The 19881-nt window shown below is 41.6% G+C and overlaps 1 protein-coding gene and 1 long non-coding RNA gene across 10 annotated transcripts in view; one reads left to right on the top strand and one right to left on the bottom strand.

Annotated features, from left to right (window-relative positions):
- LOC117947508 overlaps positions 1-19881 on the top strand; it is a 1113976-nt gene that overhangs the window by 638625 nt on the left and 455470 nt on the right. The gene's annotated exons all lie outside the window — the stretch shown is intronic.
- zbtb46 (zinc finger and BTB domain containing 46) overlaps positions 1-19881 on the bottom strand; it is a 55469-nt gene that overhangs the window by 23725 nt on the left and 11863 nt on the right. For 6 of the 9 annotated variants that reach the window (XR_004657240.1, XM_034876373.1, XM_034876368.1 and 3 more), the window contains 2 exons: positions 11600-11823; positions 10057-11008 (listed from right to left, as the gene is read on the bottom strand). Coding sequence is in view for 8 of the 9 variants with exons in the window: in XM_034876366.1 (XP_034732257.1) it covers positions 10057-11008; positions 11600-11823 (1176 nt within the window). In the remaining variant the exon portion in view is untranslated. Of the gene's footprint in view, positions 1-10056; positions 11009-11599; positions 11824-19881 lie in introns of those variants that run through there. The other 3 variants (XM_034876369.1, XM_034876372.1, XM_034876367.1) reach the window with 1 other exon arrangement.

Here is a 19881-nt window from a genome sequence, read left to right on the forward strand (position 1 = left end):
TTTGTTTTGAAGGACTATGCCCATGATCAACCTCTTTCTCATTACACATTATATATGTTATTTGATTATTGTTAATATGGAATTCTTGATTAGGCTGTAGTCACTTTGAAAAAAGGTTGTTTTAAGGAGTGCTATTGTTATAGGCACGACTGTATGAAGAAGATGAAATAGTCCATTCTCATAATACTTCACTGGCATCTGTCCGTCAAGCCTGTGACCTTTAACCAGCGATGGAAAATTATGTTTGTTAAAGTCAGCTTTAAACAGATAAATTAAATACAAAATGATATGAAATTGCTTTTTCAAAATTTACCATCTTTTTCTAGACAAGCGGTGTGAATTGCATGGCATTCTTGTGGAGCAAAGTTGTGTTGTAGGGCTGGATTTAAAGTCATTTGCATTATTACAAATGTCAATGTAATCATGTAGTAGGTTTCCGACTTGTGGAACACAATCTGGAAGTTCCAGTTTTGCAGAAGCAAACAACAAGACACAGTGGCTCAAAGATCCTACTGATGAGGAGGAAGTTGAACCCACAGCCCGGCCTTAACTCTAACATGTGAAACTACAAGCACACATACGAGCAAGCAACGGCCGTAGCTCAAGTGAACGAGATGAGTGAAAACAGAAGTGACAGTGTGAATTGACGGGATGGCCAGGAAAGTCCAAACAGACAGAGGGAAGGAGGGATAGAGGAGAGAAGGAGGGGACAAATAGTTGTGAAGGACATATAGTGGCTTCCAGGACTGTCTTCAACGCCTCTATCAAATGCACACACATGTAACAAGCAAATACACACACACACTTGTACACAGCCCAAGCCATAATTGTCCCCTGTGGGGATTTTGGCTTCTCCCTCCTAGTTTCTCATTGCTGTTGGCTTCTAAATCTTTAACACTTTTTTTTCCACTTTTGAAAAGGAGGATGGGAAGGGGTGGGGGTTGTTGTCACAAGAGAAGGAATGAGTGATAAAGGAGAAAAAGAGGGCTAAAGGAAGGAGGTGTATAGGGGTGTGACGGCAGAAAAGGGGAATGAAGGGAAGGAGGGAAAAGGAGAGAATAAATGTGTAAAAGGAAGGGAGACTTTGCCCTCCAGCGGGAACACACCCACAATTGTGTGTACGTGTGTGTGTGTGCATGTGTGTGTGTGTCTATGTGTTTGTGTGCGAGTTGCACCTCGGCCAAACCGACACACCCACAGGCTGTAGACTTCTATATCCTGTTCGGGTTGTCCATTTGTCCAAACATCAAGCACAGGCACCCCCCTCCCTTTCACCCCTCCTCCTTCTCCTTTTCCTCATGGCTCCCCTTTTATAACTGGTCTGACGGGGGTAGAGGCCGCAAAGGGAGTGGGTACGGTAAATAGAACAAAGCCACCTTTCTAAAATAAACAGACCCGGAAAATAGGAACATCAGGTTGACTGAAAGTGAGAGAGAAAAAAAGCAGATCCAGCCATGGGCTTACTGTAAAGCACTTTTTTAAGGTTAAAATGTCCAGGAAAGTTACTGTTTCTGCTTCTTCCTGTCAGTCAGTCTGCCAATGTATATGTTTGCCTCACTTTCTATCTCACACATCCACACACACTTTACTAGTCCAAATATCCTGGCTGTTTGCGTTTGACTAAACCTCTGTGAAAGTTGGGTACAGTGTGACACATAAGCCACAGTGAGCAGTGCTGCCAGGCTCAAGACTACAGGACTCATTACTGGCTATCAGATCACCGGAGGAGAGAGACTTCCTAGCTCACATAACATCTCCATCCCATGACTCCAAAAGAGGAGCCTTGTCATGGATTTCTTATTGAATAGGAAGAGGCCCCCCTCATATGTAGGACTCCAGTCCCCTATTAAGGCACCCTTCGTTTTAAAATAGATTTTCAGTTGAAAGAAATACCTTACATTTTTAAAAGGAGGAGATTGGTTTTAAAGTTGTTTCCTGTAGCAAGAGGACACTGTTCACCACAATTTACAGACAACAAGTTACTTTTCAGATCCAGTTTTCATCTTTTAACGTTGACGTGAGGCAAAGATAGTGCATGAGATGAAATTTAATTAAGGATACAATGATACGCATATTAAAACATTTAGTGTGACTTAAACTTTCTGAGGATATTATTAACTCGGATGTTCATTGCAAATATAAACATCACAGTTTTAGGTTTTTTCTTCAATATCAAAGTTATTACTTATAGTAGTCTCCACATCCATGGGTACCTTGCAAACAGGAACTGCTAGTAGCTACTTGACATACTTTCAAAGGGTGCACATTTACCAAAATGTAGATAAATATAGGCAAACAAAGGGGGGAGAAGATGAAGCCCACCTCACTAACTAACTCATGACAACTATTTACTTCCTGTTTACAGAATTTACAGAATTGTTTCTTTCAAGTTGATACGAGTAAATATATCGAGCCTTTCAAGTTTTGATACTTTTTGCAAAAGTGGGCGTTAGTTTTTCCACGACATAGTCCATTATAGTGACACAGTCCGTTATGCATATCAGGTTCTACGACACACAGCTAATGCCTGTCATCATATGTTCACATTAATAAGGATAAAATATATACACTACCGGTCAAATGTTTGGAGTCACATAAAAAATTTAAATTCAATATATACAGAATACCAGCTGCATTTTTTAACTAGAGCAGCAATTTTCAGGTTACCTAATTGCAAAAGTCTTCTTTAATGTATTCTCAGTTAGTTTTTTAACATGATATCAGATTAGTTAACAGAATGTGCCTTTGGAACATTGGAAGAATGGTTGCAGATAATGGGCAATGTAGACTTTGCATTAAAGATCAGCCACCCACTCAGATCAGCTGGTATTCTGTCTATAATGGAGTTGAATGGAAATGTTTAAGTGACCCTAAACCTTTGACAGGTTAAAAGCATTATGGGAACCACAGAAACAAAACTTGTAAGTAACACATTCAAATGGAGGGGGGTGTTTGGGGGCACAGTTGTTATAATTTTGTCTGAGGGGAGGTCAGGGCCCCAACTCAGACTTTGGCTTACAAAGCCACTCAGGTGTCACCTTCTTTTAAAGATAGAACGGGGCATTACAACTGAGCTGAGTTTAAGGGGATGTTATTTGATGTGTGTTTTATCATCTTGGAATCTATTAGTGTGTTTGTGTGTGTGTGTGTGTGTGTGTGTGTGTGTGCGTGTGTGTGTGTGTTCTACAAAGTTAAGCAGAACCATTAGTATATCTGTGTATAGTGATTTGGCGTACACAGTGTGTTTAAGTTTGAAGTGTTTGTGTTGATAGGTGGGGTTTTAGCTGTGGGGGTAAAACTAAACCACAGAAACCTACCCTACCCTACCCTCCCTTGCACCGTACCAACAGGACATCCTGTCAGGATGCATTCTGGGTAGTTTAATTCTTAGACCTCAGTGATCAATGCCAAGACACAAGCATGTGCGTGTTTAGACCATGTAAATATAGTATTTATAGGACATTTGCAGGTGTCATAAATGCATGTGTTTCTACACTTGCGGTTAGTTTAGTGAGTGAATGTGGACAGTAAGTGTGTGGGCCGTGACTGACAAAAGCTCACACATGGGCCCAACCCAGGTTCCCTCAGGGTGGGATGGCTAATCTTCAACCCCCTGCATACACACACACACACACACACATACACACACATCTCTTCTCTGCCCAGCAATCCTTCTCCAGCCTGTTTCAGGGGCAGGAGGTGGATAGGTGGGGGTGCTGACGTTTTGGAAAAAAGCCACGGTCAGGAGTGAGTAGGGGGCAGCTTCCTGTTCAAAATGGCTCTTTTAAAGCCAGTAAATTATAAATAGAGCAGGTGTCAGTATTGAAAACTGTGCGAGAGAGAGAGAGAGTGCTGCGAGAGAAAAAGACAGACAGCAAGAGTGTGAAAAATTGTGTGAATGTGTGTGTGGTGTGGTGTGATGGTGTGGTGGAGTAGGACAAGGGGATTTTAGCTGGTGGACTGCCCATAATGTCCAGCAGGATGTGAGGTCATATGACAAAGATAGCTGGTGGGCGGTGAGAAATGTTTGGTTACCACAGCGATGATGAAACTCTTTTTTTATTTAGTGGGGATCGAACAAGAGGCTGATAGGTGAGAGACAAACAGAAACATGAAAAAGGGGGAAAGACTTTTGGTCAACAGCCATAACTCCCACAACGACAACAAAAAAGCATTAAACCCTTTTGTCTAATATAAAACAGATCAGGGGGAAAATTATTGTGTATGTGTGGTAGCAGCGCATAAAATGTCAAAGGAGAGGATGGAGGGAGTAGGGGAAACTGAGGGAGGTGGGGTGAGCAGGCCACAAAAGTCAATAGGGTGGGAGGAAAGGGCTAAAATCATTTGTGCAGTCAGAGGACAAAGAGGAAGAGCAAATAGGGGGTGGGGAAGAGACAGAGAGAGGCCTGGAGTACAAAGACAGTGAGAGATAGAACTGATAATAGACTGACTGTGGAAAAAGTGAGAAAGATGAACCAAGAGTCACAAAATAGAGAGAAAGACATGACTAGAAAGAAGAAAATATAGGATAAGAGGCCTCAACACAGTGTAGTTATCTAACCCACAAGGTGTCAAGCACCAAGCCATGAAGAAAGAGGTTAAAAATTAAGTCTACACTAAAATATTAAATCTATGTTGGTTTCTAATGAAGGAGGAGTGAATTAGGGAGGAAATATGAGAGTAGATTATTAAACCAAGAGCGAGGAGAAAAGAGAGAAAAAGTGGAGAGGTGTGCAAGGGGTGAGGGGGTTGAAATCTGTTCACGGTGTTTTAAATATTAAACCTATTTCAAGTTTAATGAAGTGCAAATACTATGGGGAGAGTCTTAACTGGAATACAGAGAGGAAAGGGGCGAAAGGGGGATCCGATTCATTATTTCAAATGTTCACCTTTAGACTGCAGAGACTTGGGGAGACGAGCACAGGGAGGGAGAGAAAAAAAAAGAGATAAAGTTTATGCAGAAGTGCAAACTAGAGGGCAGTTCTAAGGAGCGCCTTTCTGCGGGGCCCCAGGTGAGTCCAGGAGGCTCCGGAGAATGAAGGTCTGATCTCAAACAAGCCAAAACATGCAGCGCTAACTGAGCTCGCAGGAATAAATAGGAAAAAGGTTTTCCAGGATAACAATTTCACTTTTTTTGTCTCTGTGGCCGTGTGTATGTGTGTCAGTGTATGTTAGTGTTTGTGTAGTAGTGGTTGAGGAGGGGAACTCTGAGGCCACAGAGAGAAGAGGAAGAGAGTCAGATAAAGATGTTGGATTTCAAAAAAGATTCTCGATGTAATCAATGTGCAACAGCTAGAGGGAAATGGAAAGAACAGCCCACGTGTGATTGAACTGTTCATGTCTACATAACCAGATGCTCAAAGCTGTGCGTGTGTGTGCGTGCGTGTGTGTGTGTGTGTGTGTGTGTGTGTGTGTGTGTGTGTGTGTGTGTGTACGGCCATGTACCGGATTGCCAAAATCCCCCAAGCCGCCACTAAAAGGTCACCGTGTGTGAGTGAGTCTTTTTCTTTTAATACCAGCGAACAAAAAAAATAGCAAAACTATTTCCAGTGCTGTTATTATGTGGGATAAACGTCAAGTTGGTGTTTGCCCCAAGTATAAAGGAAGTAGGAAAGAAATCAATTGTTAACTGATGTTTTCACCAGCTTGGGCTTTTTCTCAATCCGAGAGTGAAGGTGCCATAGAGCGACTGTGTCCTGCCTCCAAAATAGGTGACACTTACATTTATAAAATGACAGCATTGAATGTTAAGAAAATAATGAAAATATTAAATGGCATAAAGTAAGGCCTTGGTTGACATAACAACATTTAAAGTCCGTACATTTTCAAATTTGTAATTTTGAAATAATCATGACCATGTGATCATTTTAATAGAAAAGTAGTCTCCATAGCCTGGAGTTTAAAAATAACTGAATAAGTGTAAATACTAAATATTGTCATAGTATAAAAGAGCATATTTACCAAGGATGCAACCAGACATACAATATGTCAATTATATATATAAAAAAAATATTTAAACACGTCTGGAATGTGGTAAGCCTGTAGTTTATGGTATTTAGTCAGAATATTATAAAAAAGACACCATGGGATAATGGGTCCAATGTTTTTATCTGTTAATCTGATGATTACAAAGACTATTATACAGGAAGCAAGGTGGCCCAATGGTTAGCACTGTGGCCTCAGAGCCTTGTCCCGGGCCTTCCTGTGTGGAGTTTTCCCCGTGTCTGTTTTCCCCACCAATGAAAACATACCATATAAAGCTGATGTGTGGTGAACATCTGGCGTGCATCACCCCCCTCCCTGAGACACTTTGAGTGTCTATGATAAAGCAATTATTATGAATTTATTCAATTTACAATCAAACAAAGTCGTCAATCCTCACATTTAAAAAGCTGAAACCACAAATGTTTGACATTTTGTTTATTAAATGATGAATCAATTATTAAAAAAGGTGTTGACTAATTTTCTGTTAATTGATTGATTAACCTAGTCATAGTTTTAGCACTACATGGATTACAAGAAGAGAGGCTGGAAAAAAAGAAGAAAATCAAAAAAACATATACTGAATTATTTTAAAAACAAGCGTCACGCTTTGATTTGCAGATGCCTTTTAATCCAGGTCTGGAAGACGCAGCGGGGGCCAAACTAAAAATAATTTCAGGTAAGTTTTTAAAAGGTTTACGATGTAAGCAGGCAACAGAAGTAGAAACTATTTAAAACACCTCTTTGTCACCTCTAATATATTATTGTGCAGAAAAATCTACGTCCTCATGATCCACATGCTCAGATCACTGATCCTGCTGATTTGTCTTCTTTCTAATTCACACATAAGAGTTCAAATATTTGGGGCAGCAGACAAGGTGAGCGTAAGAAAGAGTAAGATCAATGTTTAGCGACAGAGAGAGGAAAAAAGGAAGTTGAGTGCTTAATGGCCTCAATAATGAAATCAAGTGAACACAGCAGATGTTTGCACGGGAAGGGGATCTAAAGAAAACAAATCCTGATTCCTGCAGCTGTTAATGTCAACACAGGCACACAGCATTTTCATACAAATGCTTTGGAAAGGCTGCACGCTAATACATTGAGCCTTTACACAGCCATATATTATCCTTATATTACAGAATAATCCAGTGAAATCCATAGTCAAGCTGCCCTCGTGTTGTGGGTAATGTAAGCGTTTCTAATGGTAAAGCATGAACACATCTCACAGATGAATGAGAGTGTGTGTGTCTAGGCACTTCTCATTAATAAAGAATGAAGCAATTAAGCTAATCTCAGACTGAAGGTGCCCTTTCTCCTTTATACCTACCATATTCCTTCATGGAAACTAACAACTGGACTTCAAGGAACACCCGTGAGGCTACATCCGCACTACGGTTTCAGTTTTAAACAGCGTTTTGAAAGAAAATCGATCTCCTTTCACACAAGCGCTTAGGCTCCTTAGCAGAACAAATCCCGACCATGTTAACACGCGTGTCTCATTACCATTTGCATACACTGGAATACAAACGGGAAGCACATTGTCAAAAGTCACTCTACTTTTTAACTCAGCTGTTAGAAACATTCTCGTATAAGTTGAAAATACAGAAAATACTGTGTGTGTGTGTCTCCGTTTCAGCCCGTCCAGACTACAACCCAAGCCCAGAGTTTTCTAACTTAAACGGGGCCAGCCGTGTTTCCAAATGTCTGTTTTAGGGGCTTGGAAGAAGGCAAATTCATTTCTTTATCCTTCTTTATTTATTCATTTCTTTACAATCTTGATAATGCTTGAAAGTTTTTTTCTGTTTACCTTGCCCACGTTGCAATGCTGTCAATGTTGTAAAACTTTAAATAGAATTTTACATCCCTTTCTAATTACTTACCCCTCCCATATGCCCGTAAATCTGATTTGAATCTTCTACTGCAGGTGACAGAATCTGGATTTAAGCAGACTTAAGACTTAAGTAGACAAACGCTCATAAGCCCACAGGGAACCTATGTATTTTTGACCCTGACTTTGGTCAAAATAAAAAACAACACACTTGTCTTCACTTTAAAGAACTTCAAGGGATTGCAGCAGAGCACTCCCACAACCTAAACATCACACCTCCCCTGATCCAACAATGGCCTCGCTAAACCTATTCAGCAATCACCCAGATCTTCGCTAAACACACAGAAACCACCTCCTGCAAACTGACTCAACACACAATAGTAAAACAGATCTGGATTGTCATAAACTACCACTTTTAAACGTCCCATTGGTAACATGTTGTACAACAAAATTACAAGATCTGCCCTCTGAAAGAGTGTGTGTGTATGTGTGTGTGTGTGTGTGTGTGTGTGTGTGTTTGTGTGTGGCCCAAAGCTTCAATAGTCGTGTAGTTCATAACCTCATGATACAAAGACTCCTGTTTCCTTCTTCCCCCACTGTTCTCCATTGTGAGCCCAATCCTAAAACCCAGAACGCAAGATGAGAGGTTGTGTTTGGCTAACACCAGGTGAGTCTACACCAGCAGCAACACTAGACTTCCTCTAACCTTTAGAGAAAACCCCTCTCCTGGTTTCACCACAGCCAGACTAAAAAATTCTACCTACTACCACAGTACAGAACCAAGTAACTGGCCAACAAGCTTAATAGTGCCATTTACTTTGTGGGTGTGGCTATGCTTGCATGTGTGTGTGTGACTCTGAAGCTCAAGACAAGATGTACTTGTTCACATTAATAATGTCTACTGCAGGTCACAAGATTTGGGACTTAGGACACTTAGAGCTAAGCAGACAAGCCCTCATAACTCTGTTTCTCCGCCTTTCGTTTTTTTGTCTCTGTCCTTCTTCTCTCTCTCTCCTTAACCACTCTCTCTCTCCCTTTCCCCTCCTCTTGCCCTTTCCAGAAGGTCCTTCCCTAAACCCAAGAGAGAGGGGGAGGAGCCTTGGATGGCGAGGACGCGCTGGTAATCCGTGCGGTGACCCAGGTCAATTCAATTATCCTGTTTTCTTTCACTGTGCGACGCGTGTGCCCATTTCACAGCCAACTCCCTTAATGCACCCAGGATTAGCTTCTCTTACTTTTAATGATCTACCTATCGAAGCTTTGGGCCCCACAGTACACACACACACACACCCACACACACACACACACACACACACACCTAAGTGTTTTAGTTTTTTGTGTAAAGAATTCACTAAACAATTCTGCAAAGCTGAGGATACTGAGACACTTTCTTAGAATAAAATACATTTGTGTGCCTGAGTGCATTTGTGTATGCATTTGCTTATTTATGTGGGTGTGTGTTACATAAACTGCTGTAAGAAGAGGATTGTATTAACCATCTGCATTTCACACCTCCAAGATTTTAGAAAAACATTTTAGGCCTAACACGTTAGTGTAGAACCTCGCTAATCTCAACCCGGAGGAGGAAAGAGTTCATTTTACACATCTATTGTGTGGATGGCTGGCATGCATTGGAATATTCACAAAGGATTTAGAGCATTAACTGCATATGTACTGTAAAGTGTCCTGCGCACTATGTTAAACTTGGGTCAACAAAGCAGCTGGATTTCTTTCACGCGACTGCAGCCTTACTGTTTTAGAAAGTGAGTTTTAAAAGAGAAGCACAGATGAATTAGATTCTACTGTAGTTGAGTGTTGAGACAACACTTTCACCTAATTATCTAACCTAATCTTATTATCTCACCAGTCATTCACTAATTACACAAGTGGATAACTAAGTAGGTGCCGACGTGGAAACTGCAGCAATTCTGGGAAACTCGAAAGTCATCAAATCCGAACCGCGAGGAGCGTTTCCAACAACAGAAGTGCAGCTCTGCTTTCTTTTGGCCTGCATCCATCCTTTCAATTTTAAGAGCCAGGCAAATTTAATTCCACCTGCTTTTGTGACACTAAACTAATAATCTAACCAACAAATTCACTATAAAACCAGTATTTGGACCTGAAAACGTATGGCTTGCTTTCACCATTTCTGAGTCTGTTTTGTTTATATCACATAAAATATGCAGTAGCACTTTTCCAAGACAGGAGACAGTAAACACTGTAAGAAGCAAATTTGTCAGCCTTACCTGGGATTTCCTGTCCGTTGTAGTTCCATCCTGCCACAGCCAGCATGGAGGGCAGAGGAGATCCCGGCCTACTGTCCCTTTCTCTCTCCCTGTCCCGCTCTCTGTCCCAGTTTGTCTCAGCCTGCTGGGTAATATGCCTAACAGTGTCTTTGTTCTTCCTGTTCTTCCTCCGCCCTGACCCTGATACGGGTTGCCAGGGTCCCTCTCCACCTCCTCCAGAAGCCCCTCCAGCCCCTTGCTCCCCCTGGCTCTGGGCTGCCCCTCTGGGAGTGTCCCGGGGATGTGAGGAGGAGGCGGGGGACACCTGTTCCTCTTTGACGGTGACAGGCCTGTAGTCGTGTGGCCAGGCAGGCTGGGAGTCGTGGCAGGCTTCTTCCTGGCTCTCATGGCTCTTGGGGGGTTCTTGGTCCTCCTTGCCATACATGCTGCCTCCCTCGTGGCAGCTGGCGATGGCCGAGTCCCCAGAAGAGTTGGCGGGGCTGGTGCGGCGCGCCAGCCAAGGGGAGGTGCTGCGACCAGACATGATGGAGGCAAGGGCTTCAGAAGCCATGCCCACAATTCCTCCTCCTCCTCCTCCTCCTACTCCTCCTCCTCCTCCTAAACCTGTTCCTGCACCACCCCCTGCACCTGTTATACCCAGTCCTCCTCCACCTCCTCCACCTCCGCCTATGCCAGCAGCAACAACAGCTCCCATCTCAAAGTCAGCCAGTTCCTCCGCCATCTCGGAGCGGATGCTGATGTCCAGCGCAGCCTTGATGAAGCTGTGGCATGCCTGGACAATGTCCGTCATCTGCAGGTAGCTGGCGGCTGACATGACCTCGATCACATTCTTACTGGTGAGAGCGAGGTGGGCCGAGTACATGAAGTCCAGTATGGCTTTGAAGCCTGTCGCCGTGACAATGTCCAGGTGAGTGACAGTAGTCTGGTGGTGAGGCTCTGCCCCTTTTTTAACCTGAAAAGTGAGACAATATTCATAGCAGTTTTATGACTTTTTTATATATCTCATGCAGTAAACATTTTTAAACACAACTTCTGACATTTCTTTATTACCTGAACACTAAAAGACAGAAAAACTATGATCTGAGAGAAAAACAAACACGTAAAAGGTGCCCTGCCACACAAAACCCTTTTTACTTGCATTTTTTGAAATTTGTTAGGTCCATAAAAAATGCAGAGAAATCAGGCCAATTACAAAAACTGGTCCGTCTGACGTCAAGTTGCCTGAACTTATTCCTATTTATGAGTTTGCCCAGTTAAGCTGGGTAAAGGATGCTACTAGCCAGCCTCTCATTGGCTAGCTGTTCAGCCAATCAGAGTCAAGCAGGTTGGCTCGTTGAATATAAATGAGAACTGGTACAAATCGAGCCGAGTCTTCCTGCAGGCTTTCTATACCACGCTACAATGACTTGAAACAAGGTAACCACAGAAAAATGTTACAGAGTCAATGGTAGATCTTCAAATATTACCACAAAGTAATGAAATTTGTGTTGCAAGGCACCTTTAACCGACTCCCTTGATCCTCCCAAGTGTAGCAGTCCCTTACCTGGCAGTAAAGAGTCTTGAAGTAGCGTGAGGAGCCCAGGAGCACGTTCTTATGGGCCTTGAAGATCTTTCCATCCACGATGACACAGGCGTCGCAGAGGATGCCGTGCTGCCTCTGCTCATTGAGCTCTCTGAGGAGCTGACGGTAGTGAGAGGAGATCTCCATGTCCTCCTTCCTGTTGTTCATCTGTGTAGCTGAACAAAAGCCTCTCCTCCAAACGTCTGCTGGGAAACAAAAGTAGACAGGGCAATAAAATCAGATGTAATATCAAAATATTGCAAGAATATTTTACCATTAAACATGTAGTTTGACTATACAGCAGCTGAAAGATACAGTACAGCGGCAAAGGAATCTAAGCTATTTTGTACATATTCTAGTCTAGAAAACAGTTATTCAGGTATTTCTCCTCTAAGTCCATATAAATGGTTTATGGCGGTAGCTAAATTAAAACCCCAAAATGTCAGATTCACTTTCACGTAAGTGGAAAGAAAATAAGCAAATATAGCTGAACCACTCCTTTAAAGATGAGCCAAGGTAAGGATATCTCAGTAATGACTGTGACATGAAAACAATGACATCAATAGAAACCACATCTCAACTGCTGTTGTTTGATGTCTAAAAACAGCCCAGTACCAAATAGTCAAAAATCTTTGTGTTTAAACTATGTCTGACAGGTTCATTTGTGTGCGTGTGTGTGTGAGAGAGTGTGTGTGTGTGTGTGTGTGTGAGAGAGAGAAAGAGAGAGAGTGTGTGTTAGCTTATTAAAAATGTCAGCGTAAGAGTAACACTTTCACAAAACAGTTAAGAGGGAGAAAAACACCTAATTTGGTACAGAGCACTTTACCGTTAAATGTATCAATAAACAACATAGCCAGTTCCTTGTTATTATTTTTTTCATCTCTACTTCGACTGTGAATATTCAATCAATTGTCTAGTTGAGACGAAAAGTTACTCTTGAACCTTCACCTCAGTGTTTCTGATCTTGCACATTTCAGTCTGGTTTGCGAACACAAAAGATTTTTTTTAAACTACAGAGAAAAAATCCTTAATGGCAATGTGTCGAGCTGCTCAACTGTCAGTGAATGAAGAACTTTTCAGTGTTCATTGACAGGATTCATGAAGGTGACACGGGAATGGGGCACATTTTACTGCTCTTACCTACTCTTTCTAAATAAAAGCAACAGAAAAGCTCAAGATATTAATTTTTACAATCTATTAGCCCCTGAAGATTGTTCTTTGGCTTTTTGTCTCAAACATATTAATGTGGAAGATGTAGGTGGGTTTTATTGTGTCCTGTGATTTCTTTCTGCTGTGTATAAGTCACATGGCCTAAAACAGGCATTTTGAGCTCACACGGCCAAAGGGATGCAGGTGAAGGCCACAGACAAGACCTCAAAAGGAGACAAAGCGAGATATGAAGAGTGCTCTATTTTGGACCATTCAACCAGGTGGCAGAAAAACAAAAACTGCGTATATCCTTGCAAACACAAACGCACACAGAGCAAAACCGACACGCACAAATGCACACGCAAGTGCATTAGCCAGAGCATTAGCAGCCACTGCTCCAACTCTCGTCTTGGTGAAGACTAAATCGCAGGGACGCAGAGTGTTACCAAACACAGCAGTGATTTGTTTTGGGAACGCCACATCTGTCAGCTCTCATGGGCCATTCTGAGAGATGACAGCTTGGGTTGGCCAAGGTGACAGCAGCGTTTGCTCGGGGGCCGGCACACTTCAGGTCATGTTTAGCAAAGCTCTGCTCAACCTGATGGCTTGTAAGATCAGATAAATCCACAGTGTCTCCCACGTCCACTTGGACAAACACACCTTCTATGAGCAGCAGTGGACGAGTTGGATGGAGTGACGGTGACAACTGCTTAAACCTCTCTTTCTCGAAAACAAGACAAAACTCTCCAGACTTTGATCAATGCATAGCTCGGCTTTCACTTTGATTTATTCAAATCTTAGGAATAAGGGACTGTGAGGAAGGAAAGAACTCGGATGTGAAAACAGAATAACACAACAATGTCCCTCAGAGTCTCAAAGAGATTTTACCTTCAGCTTACACACTTCTTAGAAAAAAAAAATCTATTGGCAGTCTAACCTTGAGATTCTTTCATTTCTGCATTGTCCTGATAGAGGTATTGAGAGTCTTCACCTCTCACCTTCAGAGACAAACCGAGCGGCTTTAAAGACACAGGAGCTCCCCTCCTCTCTCTGCTCTTCTTCTCTCAGGGCCACTGGCACATCCAATTGTATAGCCACCGTCTATAAGACAGGCTCCCTCTCAAAGCCACATATATAAAACAGAAGAAGTCATTTATTCACTGAAAAATACCTCAACACCTTTTCTATTCCTCATTTTTTTTCAAACCAATGTGGATGTTGAAATACAGGGACACGGTGTACAGCACACAGTGGTCAGCAGCGCCCATTTGAAAAATGTCTTTACTGGTAGCTGAGAGGAAGCCAGCTATACCAAACCAACAGCTGGAATCCAGCTCTCCATACCCACGTCTGTTACCAAAATCTATCTAGAATCTATCTTATTATTAATAATAATAATAATAATAATAATAATAATAATAATAATAATAATAATAATAATAATAATAATAATAATAATAGTAAAATGTAGAATGTGCATAAAGAAACAGGGATATAATGCAATCATAACTGGACAATATGATGGAAAATAAAACACACTTGATAATAAAAAATTAAATAACCACAGAAACCCACTGAATAATAATAAATATAAAGTTAAAAAATATATTAAAATCCGTACCCAGATTTGCAGAACGCACGTATGCATCAATATAGCAGAGATTTTAATTTTTGCAGCATTTTGTCTCGAGTGCACTCTCTACCAATCAGTGCCCAGGTCTCTGAGGCTATAAATAAACACAACAGAACCTACTTTTCCATATGGAAACAGACTCCCCACCGTTAGGATTACACCAAAATAAGCATTTTTCAGCTAGTTTGTGTGCATGTAGTATGAATGTGTAGCTAGGATTGCACCCGAAGACATGTTAAATGGTGCCTCAACTTTGACAAAAAACTATGATCAGTGGAGGGTAAAATGACAGCAAAGGACTAAGAGAAAGAGAGGGAGCGGTCTAATCAGATGTATTGCTTCAACACACTCAGAGACATACTGAGTCAATAGATAGGCAAAGAAGAGGAACTTTAATGGAGTACGCGTTGACCTCTAAACTCTTTGCTTGCCTAATTGGCTTGTTTAATTTCAGCATGTCCAATTCCCTCCAGTCAAAGACCCTTTTTACAGAGGAACCAATCCCAACTCTCCCCTTACTACAGCACATAAACTCCCACAAAAAACCTCTCCAGTCTTCATCCTGGCCTTTTCATTTCCTCAGAGAGCTACTCCATCTTACCCCACAAGCTTAGGCCATTAACAGGACCAAAACTCGCTCCCTGTGAGTACAGCCTTGATTTACAGCACACTTTTCTTTTTCCTCAAACATACACTTGACACGAGATAGGAAAGTAAGATAAAATGAACTTGTCAGATAATCACGTAAAGAAAGAGGGACAGGGAGACTTTTGCCTCTCATCAAAATGATTAGCAGTCTCAACGAGTCTACAGAAAAAAAGTCTGCTTTAAGGATGTCACAGAGCAGAAAAAAAGATTTTCTACCTTCTATGAAATGTCACCACTAGGCAGTGGAGGCAGGCTGATGACAGTCTGTGAGCGCTTATTTGTGGTCAGAGACGATTGTTTCAATAAAGCATGCCACCAGAGCTCCAAGTCCCTGTCATCCTTCTGAGGCCAAATCAAAAGTGACTGTCCTGCTTAACCCCCCTCCTACACACACACACACACACACACACACACACACACACACACAAAAGCACTGTTCCCCTCATAACACACACACATTCCGGCCCTGCCCCTAAATACACAAATGCATGCAAGAACTATAAACACACACATTCACACGCTTAGCAGAGCGGTCATGGCATCACACCCGGTTTGTCCTGGTCACATCAAAGCAAAGTCACTTTAGGCCCCAGCCAGACGATTTAAGAGATGCGACGTGTGATGGAGTGAGAGAATGGGGCTTTCTCCTTCTTGCGTTTCTTTTAATGCAGCCTGTCCCCCCGAGCCACTTCTCTGCCTCCTTGACCGCACAGGACCGTGGGGAGACAGTGTGCAAGGTCCTTCTGGATCATAGGCAGAGCACTACTTTTTTTGTACAGAGGTTTAACATCAACAACTTTTACAGAGGAATAATCATCAAGATGAAAGTATCTTCTCACAGGGTGATAATATATGATTACCCAATCTAATTTAGCAAATAAAACTCACTTGAAGCACACTTTCTCCTTGGTAAAATGTATGTGTATTCACTCCTCATTAACATTCTTGCAGGCACACAGTGCCTGCAAGTTTCTTCATGTGTTAGCAATTTCATACGCTCAGTTATATTTATTTTAAATTAAGGGATTTCCAGTTGGTCAGGGCAAATTATAATTTAGTGGCTGGTGTGCTGCTTGCAAAATTGCCACCCTAAGCTAATCACTCTACATTCAAATTGTGGCCCTCTGCTCAACGTAACAGTTCTGCTCATTATTTGATAAAACGACTTTGGTTTGACGAGCATGTCAAACTCAAGTTCACAACTAAATTATGTTAATAAATAAAGAGAAGAAACAGATTGATAACATCTAAAAATAACAATTTGACGTGCAGACTGAACTTATTTCTATTAATGCAAAAAATACCAAATGATATGTGCAGTTTTGGTAAATTTAAGATCACTGGGACAAATTTCTTTCATCTTTGCATATATATATATATATATATATATATATATATATATATATATATATATATATTTCTCAGGAGTTGGTGGAGAACAAAACAAAGCTAAAGCTTACATTCATCAGGTGGTCAGACCTCCAAATGAATGCTAATCTAGCAGCATATTTGCTTTGTGTAAATGCATAACTGCTTACTGAGTCATAAACTTTATGATAATATATAACATTTTACATTTACAGATTGTTAGACTGCCCCGAGTGGCCAGAAATCTGCTAATGTACCGTTTATACAGTATACAATTTAAAACACTTAACATCCCTAATCCACACTTATATTTAGTTCAGCACAAATTATAAATAGTAGGCCACAGTTAACTGGACTCTACTGTACTGTTTGACTCGTCTAAGCACGGTGGTGCAATGATTCTCCAATCTTTATGTACAAACCCATTATTGGTTCTTGTCGTTCTACTTTAAGGATTCTCTATCAGCAGTAAATCCCTCCTTTTCACATCTCTACTTTTATCTTGGCACTGTCGTCAACAATCAGCAGGGAGGACACAGCAAAACTGGCCGGAGATTGAAAAAGTAAAATAATGTGAAGAGGGAGGAGGGGGGGGGATATCAAGTCAGGATTCAGTAGCCAAGAGTTGGCATTGATGTTGTCAACCATCCCAGCCTCAGCTACAAAACTCTATCAGTTAAACTAGAAAAATGTTTCTTTTTGCAAATGTTGTAGTAGTGACTTGTACCAGAACAACAACATATCATAGCAGGCAGCTTCTGTGGAAAAGGCAAACATGTTACCAGGTATGCGCTACATGAATTAGGTATTATGTAAACTTTTCAAAACAAATTATCTCAGCCTCAAACGGCCAAGAAACAGTTCTTAAGAGAATCTCTTACATAATTTGCTAATATCTATGAAAAACTTAAAAGAAAGGCACATGAAGAAAGATTCGGTTTACTTGCAAGTGGACATTTCCCATATAAAGAGAGAAAATACTGGGGGGAAAATGACAGCATGCATAAGTGGAATTAAAGTGATATTCAGCTGGACAATGCAGGCACTGTTTTCCGAACACATGACCCTATGATCGAGACAGCCATTACTTCCCGGAGATAAATCTACTACTACTTCTACTCAAAGAAAATATTAAAGTTGTATAAGACTTAGAAAGCTTACTGTAAGTCTTTTCAGATTCACAATGCAAACCAGAACGTGTGATAATTGCTAAGATAAATTTTTATTGATCCCACATCGGTCAAAAATACAAATGAAAGAAGTGATTAAATGACAAACAAAATAGAAATACAATAAAATATCTATATACACTATATACACCTTTCACAAATGCAGATATGTACCTGATTGATAATTGCAAAAAAGAATTGAACAGGATAATTGCACCCATAATTGTAATACACACATTGTGTAGCATTGTATTAGAAAAGTACAAAAATATAGATGTTAAAGGTCCCATGACATGGTGCTCTTCGTTATTTTTTCATATAGACCTTAGTGGTCCCCTAATACCATATCTGAAGTCTATTTCCCCAAATCCAGCCTTGGTGCAGAATTACAGCCGCTGGAGCCAGTCCCACAATGAGCTTTTCTTAGTATGTGCCATTTCTCAGTCTGTAGCTTTTGAGGAAGAGAGCAGGAAAAGGGCGAGGTGGAGGCTGGGGCTGCACTTTGCACGTTCAAAAGCCATGATTTTTTTTCCTTCCTCATAGGTGGGCCAAATTCTCTTGGCAGGCAAAATAGAGAAAGGGGAGGAGGCCGATCTTGCCCCTTGTGAGGTCATAAGGTACAAGATTCCAAATCGGCCTATCTGAGCTTTCATTTTCTCAAAAGGCAGAGCAGGATACCCAGGGCTCGGTTTACACCTATCGCCATTTCTAACCACGGGGGACCATAGGCAGGCTGGGGACACTCATGGTAATGTTACAATAAACCTCATAGAGGGCCATTTTCATGCCATAGGACCTTTAACTTAATTTTGCAAATAAGAGGCCCATGAAAGGCCCGTATGAACTTGTGATGAAGTTCCAAAGATATGAAGCAAAGAGAAAAGAGTTGAAGTGAAAAACAGAGAGAAAAGAGAGCATAAACTAAAACACAGTAAGCCTAGAAAGATAGAGACAGACGATAGAAAGAGAGGGAGACAGGAAGAGAGGGGAGAGTAACTCAGGCAGCCAATATTTTTTAAACAGCTTTGCTTCCACTCAACTGGGCATCAAGGCCATTATCCCAGGGTTAATCCCCAATCCGACGGAGCTGGCAGCCTTTTGGGACAAGCCATGGTGGCAGCCCATCAACAAGGCAGGCTTGGACAAAAATAACACACATTCTCACACACGACACACATTCAGACACAGGCAGGCATGCAAGCTGCAATTAGAAGAAAAAAATAACCCATAAAACTTAAGTTATAAATGTTTTGTTCTTAGCTTCTTTGACCTTTTTTTTTGTTGGAAATAAGCTACTGTTCATGTTTGTCTCTCATTTTATCTACTATATCTCACTGCGCGTGTTCCTGTCTTTTTTTCTGTTTCTCTTATTCCACACCCTCCATCTGTCCACCTTCCCCACCAGCTCTAATCACACCACATTTTGCACCTACACTTTCCTCTACCTTTCTACGTGTACTCTCTGTTTCTTTGGAAGGCATCCAAGGAGTCAAGGTGGAGGAAGAGATTGACTCAAAAAAGGATAGCCGTGTCATGTGGAGAGGGACCAAAGAGGATCCAGGAGGCTTAGGGAGACTTAGCGCTGCTCCCTTTATCCCTCACCCTCTGCCCCCAGTCCCCTATAAACGCAATGCCTGAAAGCAACACCTGGACCCTCCACGTCTACACCTGAAGTCCTCCATCATGCTCATCATGCTTTTTGCACATGTTCATATTCAGCGCACCTGCCGGAAGATCTGCCTCTACAATCCTCCTGTCCAGATTCTGACACTATGTGTACAGTTCAGCAGCTCTAGGGCTCTCTGACACCTTGCCCTCCCCTCTTACCTTTAGCCACACAGGTTTTATACCTAGCGTTATCTAATGAAAATCCATGCAAGATTGACCCGAAAAAAGATGCAACTCTAAGATGTTAAAGTTGTGTGTTGCGTGTCAACTTCACCTCACTTCCTCCAATGACCCACAAAGTGTCAGTGACACTATTTGATATATCAAGCGCTTCACAAAAAGAGTGAAACTTGTCATATCACCCCATCTACCTATCTCTCTGTTTGTCTTTTATTCTGTGTCTTCCTCTTTTACACTTGTGCATGTGTGTGTGTGTGTATGTGTGTGTAGTTTCTGGGCTATCTTTCTCTCTAGGCCCCGTAAGCCTGCTATGTCTCCCATGGTAACTCCCTGACTGACGACCCGGGGCTTAGCCTAAATTCTCTCTCTATTAAAAGCTGTGAAATGCAAATAATGAAACATCTCATTACCACTGTCGGAGAACCCAATATGAAAAGGGGGGGGGGGGG

This window comes from Etheostoma cragini, chromosome 7, assembly GCF_013103735.1.
Source record: "Etheostoma cragini isolate CJK2018 chromosome 7, CSU_Ecrag_1.0, whole genome shotgun sequence".
Classification (NCBI taxonomy): Eukaryota; Metazoa; Chordata; class Actinopteri; order Perciformes; family Percidae; genus Etheostoma; species Etheostoma cragini.